This window comes from Anolis carolinensis, chromosome 2, assembly GCF_035594765.1.
Source record: "Anolis carolinensis isolate JA03-04 chromosome 2, rAnoCar3.1.pri, whole genome shotgun sequence".
NCBI lineage: Eukaryota > Metazoa > Chordata > Lepidosauria > Squamata > Dactyloidae > Anolis > Anolis carolinensis.
Genome location: NC_085842.1, coordinates 114,215,057 through 114,224,217, shown reverse-complemented (window position 1 = coordinate 114,224,217; position 9,161 = coordinate 114,215,057). Strand labels below are relative to the sequence as shown.

Genomic DNA, 9,161 nt, shown 5'->3' with positions numbered 1-9,161 from the left:
TTCCTTTGTCTCCCTCTCTGCTGGGATCCTTTCCCCCCTATTTGCTTGCTTCCAAAACCCTATTTCCCTCCCACCACTCAGAAGTGGGGGTTTGAATGTGTTTTTCCTGCAGGGCAGATGGGAGTTGGACTGGACGGGCCCTGGGGTTTCTGCTAGTGTTGTTGTTGTTGTTGTTGTTGTTGTTGTTGCTGCTGCTGTTATTATTATTATTATTATTATTATTATTATTATTATTATTATTATTACAACTGGGTGGCCATCTGTTGGAGGTGCTTTGTGTTTTTACTGCATGGTAAAGAAGGATTGGACTGGATGGTTCCTGGGATTGCTCCTATTACAAAGGCTGGGTGGCCATCTGTTGGAGGTGTGCTTTGATTGTGCTTTTTGTGCATGGCATAAGAGGGTTGGATTGGATGGCCCCTGGGGACTTCCACTGAAATATTGTCAAGTTTATTTTGGTTAAAATTTCAAACATTGTATTGTTCTTTCTTTCCTTCCTTTTATTTCACTACAAACAAGATATGTGTAGTGTGCACAGGAATTTGTTCATGTTTTTATTCACACAAACACTCTCCATCTATCTGCCACTGACCCGACCCATCTATCAAATTTTAAAATGCCATGTGTCAAAACGTTTGTCCATGCCTGATGTATTTACATTATATATAATATAATATATAATACAATATATAAACATTTATTGGGGCTCCACGAGAAACATTTGCTTCGAAAAGGGCTCTGTGGCTGAAAAAGTTTGAGAACCCCTGGTCTATGGAGACACCATGGTGTAATGGCTTGAGTGTCAAGACTACAACTCTCAAAAAAAATTCCACTTAGCCATGGAAAATCTCTATGTGACCTTGGCCAAGCCTTGAATCTCCCTTACAGTCTCTTCCAACTCTATAATTTTATGATATTTTCTCAGTCTCATGGGCAAACTGCTACTGAAGAAATCTTGCTAAGAAAACCCTGTGATAGGGTCACTTTAGAGTCACAACAAGTCAAAAATTGTGCACAATCTGTTGAATTGATGGAATTTACATAACAAATTGCCCTTTGAACTGATTGTTTACTTTAATTCAGTGAGCTGGAAGGAACTCTAGATGGGGGAAAAATGAGACTGACCACTCTACAGGTACAGAAATGAAGCAATGTAATGTGTTTACATTTTTATTTTTAAAAATAATTTTATTTTAATATTGTAATACACCTACAATACACATATACATACAAACATGTCAGCTCACCACAGCCGCTCCTGAATGAACACACGAGACTCTTTGTGGTATCACCAGGAACTTTTACTGTAGGAAACATGAACATCAGAAAAGCCAAGAATGGGAGGCTCCGGCCAACCCTCCTTTATATACCCTCCCCCTCATTTGAACAGTCTCTTCCCGCTCAGTAAAACCCCGCGCAAATTCCCCGCCAAGTCCATCAGCCGTTTCTCCTCCGAGTCCTGGGACGCAGGTGTCTTATCAATGTCAGTGACCCTGAAACTCAGAGCCACATCCAGGCTCTAGTAGCAGGGTTCTGACATGGCGTCCTCCTCCCCTTCGTCCTGGAAGGAAAAGATTAAACACAACTATTGTTCTCCGCTGTCCAGAGTTCCTTTATACTTTTTTAACAGGCTGCAATGGAATACCGGGTGTACCTTTCCTAGGTCCTTTGGTAGCCTCAGCTCATAGGTCACTTCGTTTATTCTTTTTGCTACCCTGAATGGCCCTATATAGCGTGGAGCCAATTTCTTGGATGGGAACCCCAATTTCAGGTTTTTTGTGCTCAGCCAAACCAGATCTCCTTCGCCCAATTTGTCCCCCTCTCGGCGCCTACGATCCGCAAAGAGCTTGTACTTCTTTTGTGTTTCCCGCAATGCCTCTACCACGGTTTGCCACCCTTGCTTGATTTTGGCCGGCCATTCCTCGTCGGTCTGGCCCTCCCCTTCCTTCCACTCGGGTAGCCTGGGGAAAGGTGCCACCTCCTGTCCGTATACTATTTCGAATGGGGCACGACCTGTGGCCGAATGTACGGCCCCGTTAAAAGCCATCTCAGCAAACGGAAGAAGGTCCGCCCAATCATCCTGTCTATAATTGGTGTACATCCTTAAGAATTGGCACAGTGTCTGTTGGGTACGTTCGACCCCCCCGTTGGTCGCGGGATGAAAGGCCGAGCTCAGGTTCCTTTCTGCTCCTAACAGCTGTAAGAATTTTCCCCAAAATTTTGCAGTAAATTGGACTCCCCGGTCACTAATTATCTTGTCGGGACACCCATGTAGGCGATATACATGCTTCACATACAAATCAGCAAGTTTTTCAGCTGAAGGAAGTTTTGGCAGAGCCACAAAGTGTGCCTGTTTTGAGAATAGGTCCAATATTGTCCAAATGTATCTGTGGCCTCTGCTGGGGGGTAGTTCGCCTACAAAATCCATGGCTACGCATTCCCATGGCCTCATGGGCTCCACCACCTTCTGCAATAGCCCCTGGGGCTTCCCCGGTGGTGTTTTTCCCTCTGCACATAATTCACACTGCGTGACGTACCCCCTGGCGTCTTTCCTCATTCCGGGCCACCAGCATTGTTTGGCCAACAGTTTAATAGTCCTGGTGGGGCCTAGATGACCCGCACCCTTGTTATCATGGTACTTCCTTAACATTTCTCGTCTTAAACATTCAGGAATATACAATTTCTTATTTACAAACACCAAATCCCCACACAATTCTCCCTTTTCTTTGTTTGTTTGTAACCATTTGTCCATTCCATACGCTCGCTTCAACTCTTCCTCCCATATTTCTCCTCCCCCCGTGGAAATGGCAGTACGTTTGTTTTCTTTGGCCGCTTGTGCTCGAGTTAGTACTGCCAGGCCCCATTGCTTATCAAGAAAAATACTCCCTTCAGATTCCTGAATTCCTCCCCCGTGCTGAGGCATTCGAGAGAGAGCGTCAGCGAGTATATTATGTTTCCCCTGGAAGAATCTGAGTTTGAAATCAAAACGGCTGAAATATTGGGCCCATCTAATTTGCTTCGCTGATAGTTTACGAGGGGATCTTAGATACTGTAAATTTCTATGGTCAGTCCACACCTCAAACGGTGTTCCACTTCCTTCCAGGAAGTGTCTCCAGCACTCTAGTGCTTTTAGAATCGCTAAGGCTTCTCTCTCCCAAATCGGCCAGTTTTTTTCTGTATCGCTAAACTTTTTTGACAGATAGCCACATGGCTTCAGGTTCCCCCCCTCGTCTTTCTGTAGCAGAACTGCCCCATATGCCCGGTCTGACGCATCGCAATGTAATACAAAGGCTTTCGACATATCAGGGTGCTGTAGGACAGGCTCCTCCGTAAAACGCTTTTTAAGGGCTTCGAAAGCTTCCTGGCATTCTATTGTCCAGGTCAGTTTGGCCCCTGGGGCCTTCACTTTGGCTGTTTCTCCCCTGCCTTTAGTCTTTAACAAATCCGTTAATGGCAAAGTGAGGCGCGCAAAGTCCTTGATAAATGTTCTATAGAAGTTTGCGAACCCTAGGAAGGATTGCAGCTGCTTCCGTGTTTTGGGGGCTTCCCACCCCCTCACGTCTTCTACCTTCGCAGGGTCCATCGCCACTCCCTGGGATGAAATCCTATACCCCAGAAAGTCTATCTGGTCTTTATTGAACTCGCACTTGGCAAGCTTCGCATACAGTTTTGCTTCTCTCAACTTTTGCAGGACTTCCCTGACTAGTTCTATATGTTGCTCCTTAGTCCGAGATACTAACAATATGTCATCTAAAAAAACAAAGACTCCCTTGTACAACAATGGATGCAACACTTCGTTGATTAATTGCATGAACGCGGCGCCTCCGCCGCACAAACCGAAAGGGAGCACACGATAATTGAATAATCCGAATGCACAGGAAAAGGCCGTCTTCCACCTGTCCTCTGGTTTAATCTGCAATTTATGGTACGCTTCAATTAAGTCCAATTTAGTGAATATCTGTCCCTCCGATAACTGGGCGATCAAGTCCTTCACTAAAGGTAGGGGGTATTTATTTCCAGAACTGATTGCATTCAGGCCCCTGTAGTCAATGCAGAGCCTCAGCGTTTGGTCCTTTTTGCGCCTGAACAACACAGGCGCCCCTAGAGGGGAATTTGAGGGCTCTATGAAACCCCTCGCTAGGTTTTTATCAATGTATTTTCTCAGTTCCTCCTTTTCCCTAGCCGACATTGGGTATATTTTTGCCTTAGGAAGCTCTGCTCCTGGGACTAGCTCTATCTTCACTTCAACTCTCCGCTTCGGTGGGAAACTGTCTGCTTCCTTCTCATCAAATACGTCCACAAAATCCCGATACTCTGGGGGTAATTTATCTGCCAGTTCTGCTATCCTGATAGAGTCTTCCTCCCCCCTTTTCCCCGGCTCCCTTTCCACTTCCTGGCTCCCTCCTTCCAACTTCATCCTGAAAATCATGCTCTTATCCTCCCAGTTGATTTGCGGGTTGGCCTGCCCCAGCCATGGCATGCCTAGTATAACATTATAGCTGGCTATTTGTGATATCACAAATGACACCTTTCCTTCCCAACTCCCTATCTTACACTTTACATCTTCGGCACTGTACTTAGCTAATGATCCCGATGCTGTGGATCCGTCCAACTGCGAGAAAGCTATTGGGGATTCTAGGTTCGTTCTTTCGCATCCCAATCCCTCGGCTAATTCAGGGGAGATGATGTTCCTGGAACATCCACAATCCACAAATGCTTTGCAGGTTGCTTGTTTGCTGCCACTTTCCAGCTGAATGGGGACCACTATCATGGCTTTGTCCTGACTTACCAACCCCCCCGAGTGGTGCCTCATCGGTGGTTCTTCCTCGGCGCGTTTCCCTGCCACGGCTCTTGGTTTGGGCGGGCCTCCGCCTTCCCCTTTTCTCTGCCAGCACTCGGCAGCCCTGTGGCCCAAACGGCCGCACACGAAGCAGCCCCTCCTGCTGGTGCTCACGTTCCCTGTCGGCTCCGTTCTCCTCCCGGCTGGGGTTGATCCCTCCTTCCGGCTCCCCTCTTTCATCTGCGGCCGCTGCTGTAGCCCTCCTCGGTGCCTCCTCGCCTGGGCCAGCGATGTCTCGATGCGCCCCGCCAGCTGAATCCATCCGCGCAGTGTGTCAGGCTCATCACGATGCACCGCCCAGGAGAGGATCTCCCGCCTGAGACCCTCTTTGAAGAGTTCTATCTTTGTCACTGCAGACCATTCCGGCACCTTTTCAGCGAGGCATTGGAACTCCTCCGCATACTCAGATACCGACCTCTGCCCCTGGGAGACGGTCTTCAACTCCTCCCTCGCCCGGATCTGCTCCAGTGGATCTCGGAAACGGGTCTCCAGGGCCCCCATAAAGCGTCGGAGTGACCCCAGACATGGGTCGCGCCGCGCATGTAGTTGAACGTACCAGCTGGCCGCTCCCCTCTTCAACACTGCACCAATGGCCCGTACCCGGCTGGATTCCGTTCTAAAAGTGTGGGCATTGTCCTCCATATAGCCCCTCACCGTGGTCAGGAAAAAATCCAGTTCAGAGGACTCTCCCCCAAACTCGATCCTTAGTTCCTCTCGTCTCGGTAGGGGTCCCTGTGGTGGCAATCCCCAATCCTCCGCCCGTCGCAAGCCCCCTTGCGGGCCAGTGGGCCCCGCTGCTGCTTCCCTTTGTCCTGTGCCACGCCCGGCATTCGCCAGGGGCACCAGGGTCTCAGTTGGGAGCGTAGCCGGGATTCTCGGAGGCTTTTCCCCTTCGTCGTCACTCTCCTCCACCCGCGTCAGGCTCGTTTGGATCTTGGGCCGGGCACCGGGCTCCTTTCGCATTTCCCTTCCCTTCGGTGCTGGGAGGTCTGCAAAGCCCTGGCTGCTTCCCATGCTCACGTCCCACATTGAGCTAGCCCGGAGTTCCCTTCCTCGCTCCGGCTCCGCCAAAACCGCCAGGCGCTCCATCGCCCTCGACATCACTGCCAGGGTGGTCTCCATCGCCGACATCCTCTCCTCCAGAAACACCATCTTTTGCGGGCCTGGGGAAGGTGAACCTTCCTCTCCTCCGGTGCTATCTCCCCGCACCACTCCGCGCCTCTGGGTTACCCCATTTGGCTGGGCATAAGCGGTGGATGACGCCAGGGCCGCCAGCTGGTGGAACTCAGCGTCCGTCTCGGGAGTGGCCCTTTCCGACCTTCCTCCTCCGGCGCCCAAGAGCTCTTCATCCTCCACTTGCATGTTACACCTCACCGCTACAGCGGGATGGTGTCCGTATTCTTGGCTTAGTGTCAGCTCACCACAGCCGCTCCTGAATGAACACACGAGACTCTTTGTGGTATCACCAGGAACTTTTACTGTAGGAAACATGAACATCAGAAAAGCCAAGAATGGGAGGCTCCGGCCAACCCTCCTTTATATACCCTCCCCCTCATTTGAACAGTCTCTTCCCGCTCAGTAAAACCCCGCGCAAATTCCCCGCCAAGTCCATCAGCCGTTTCTCCTCCGAGTCCTGGGACGCAGGTGTCTTATCAATGTCAGTGACCCTGAAACTCAGAGCCACATCCAGGCTCTAGTAGCAGGGTTCTGACACAAACATATACACATACACAAATATAAACAACCCACCACCCAATGTGTTTACATTTTGAGAAAAATACTCCATGTTCAGGTGAACACACACTCACAAATAGAAAGAGCATTTTTCTGACTGTGTGGTCTGTGCATGCTTTAGAAAACAAGTAGAAAGCAAACCAATATGGTATAAATAGTGTTAGGAGGAAATGCTAGGTGATTTGAAGTAAAAGACAGACATTAACATGTTGTAGAAGCCAGAATTGGAAACCCACTGATTGCTGGAAAAGTAAAATCAGATCATAGTCTAGTTATTTATTTCCTTACCACCATCTAGAAACACCTTCAAATATCCTCACCTTAAAATAACATTTTCTTAAAGGTCAGCATACAATTTAGCTGCAAAGAAAGCTGGTCAAGTCCTTATATATGACACAATATAAGAGAGGCACTGCGACTTGCTACCTGATTGTGTTGGATGTTGCAACCATTGTGTAGAGGCTGAGATCAGACGACTGACATTTCCCTTGAAACAGCCAATACATTACTAAACCAAAATAAAAGAACTAAGAGTTCTTGTCTGGATGTTTGGACCGATAATGAGTAGGATCCAGACTAGTACTCATGCTTAGAGTACATTCATTGAAGCCAACATTTTGGTCCCTTTTATATTATACAATTATTGCATCATACAATTGTCACACTTTGATACTCCTTTCTATACTACGTTCTGGTATTTGTAATGTGGTTACGTACTAAAGCTCTCTAGCAGAGTCTTCTAAATACCTCGTGTGGTGTATAAAAGAGACAAAGTTGCAGAATGTAGAAAAGAAAGGTGATTTTATTAATGAAAATAGTCCAACATGTTTTCGTTTGAACGTGTTTTTATGGCCTTCTTCAAGGCATTATAATTTTAAAACCAGTCTACAGGGATTCTAAAAAAAGCGCCTCTGAAGCTTATGCCTGGCATCTGAGCAGTAAGTCCTGCTGGGTTTGTTCTAAAATATGACAAAGTGTGGATCCCGAAAATGGTATTTGAAAAAAACAAAGAAATTCTTTCCCTAAAATAAAATAACTGACCCATACAATTTGTTGGTATGAGGACTACCAAAGTATAAAAAATGCTTTGATGGCTGGGAAGCTCAACAATGGACAATAATACTGGAAAAGTGAGAAAAGGAAAGTTTGGCAGCAATTCTGCATCACTGATAGTGCATCCTTATGTGGCCATGTCCAACTCAGAAATAAAGCTCACTGAATTAAATGGTCCTTATTCCCAGATAGAGTATATAGAATCACAGGTCTTCTAGAGGGTATAAGTCTCATAGTGATATTTATTTCTAAGTGATAGGAGTGTATGGTCTATGAAGCCTTTTAGTGATTACTGTGAAATATTAGCAACTTCATAATATGCCTGGAATATTTCTTTCAGCAGCAGAAACAGGTACAAATCAAGTCTTCCATACAGAAATGAAGCATCTTTAGATTTACTCATAAATGGATAAATAGTGTTTTTTAATTTTTTTTACCATATTTATATCTCGCCTTTCTCTACGCTGAGGGGGACTCAAGGTGGCTTACAAACGGCACTTGTGTTTTAATAACTAAAATTATTAAAAATTAATACAGACATAAAAGCATAATTAAAATACATTCCAATGTTTTTTCCATCATAAAGTATTGTCTCTGATTTAGAGCTAACAGAATATGCCTGACTGTATGGCTTCAGTTCTTGGATTCAGATGGACATGGTTTCAAGTAAATATGTACAAGATTTGCAAACACATTTTATAATCCTTGAGCGCATTCTTCAAAATATCAGCTGCATATTTTCAGAAACTGGGCACCTTGGACTCAAGAATAAGAATTCAGTCTATTTTTCACAAAATCTATGCTAACAAGATCCATGCTCTCTCTTGTGGCCTTAGTCCGATACTACACTTCTCTTTCCAGTAATGCACTATATGTTATATTAAGTTTACCCAGCATTACTCAGCTTCATTCTGATTATTTGGTTTATAATTGAATGAAACAAAAGTTTGACTAGAAGCACTACTTTCACAGCTGGTACCATATGAAATAGATCCATACCAGCCCGTTTCCAAAAAAGGCAAAACTTTCTAATTTATTCCAAGCTAATATGAATATATTTAGGACACCAGCCTGAGTTTAAAAAAGTAAACAAAACAAAACCCACGCAAATCTGAAGTAATGGATGGAGTAGGTCTTCATTTTGGCCCCATTATACTCAAGCATATGAGTTTTTATAGCATAACTTACAAGGTAAGATAGGCATTTTAAATTAGACTATAAATAGATTTTCAAATATTTTGAGATTTCAGCCTGTTTTTAACAAAGGAAATGTGGATGCCGCACTTTTCAGTAAACCAAAATATTTCTTAGAAAACCTATTGCAGTTCAAATTCAAACTCTTGAGAAAACTTAATTCAGAAGCTATTTTTCTCCATAGGGTTGGCAAATTTCTTATTTTTTTAAAAGAAAGAAAAGGAAAATGAAAGGTCATATTTTAAATGTTTATCTACTATCAGTTTCACACATTCTCACTTGAAATATGTCATGCAAGAGCATGAGATCCTATTTGCATTTATATGGACCACTGAATATA

At 45.3% G+C, this 9,161-nt stretch overlaps 1 protein-coding gene across 1 annotated transcript; it reads right to left on the bottom strand.

The window, feature by feature from the left end:
• Positions 1–1,279: 1,279 nt before the first annotated feature.
• LOC134296192 (uncharacterized) lies at positions 1,280–6,560 on the bottom strand. The gene is made up of 2 exons (XM_062970424.1): positions 4,790–6,560; positions 1,280–1,561 (listed from the first exon to the last, which is right to left on the bottom strand). The coding sequence occupies exons 1-2, from the start codon at positions 6,335–6,337 to the stop codon at positions 1,520–1,522; spliced, it is 1,590 nt and encodes a 529-aa protein (XP_062826494.1). The 5' UTR covers positions 6,338–6,560; the 3' UTR covers positions 1,280–1,519.
• Positions 6,561–9,161: the final 2,601 nt, after the last annotated feature.

Bases quoted from the DNA above. Each gene is read 5' to 3' on its own strand.
- LOC134296192 (XM_062970424.1), bottom strand. From the start codon at position 6,337: ATGTTCATGTTTCCTACAGTAAAAGTTCCTGGTGATACCACAAAGAGT. The intron at 1,562-4,789 runs GTAAGTCAGGAC...TTTTCCTTCCAG, and splicing joins GGCACCACTCGGGGGGGTTG to GACGAAGGGGAGGAGGACGC.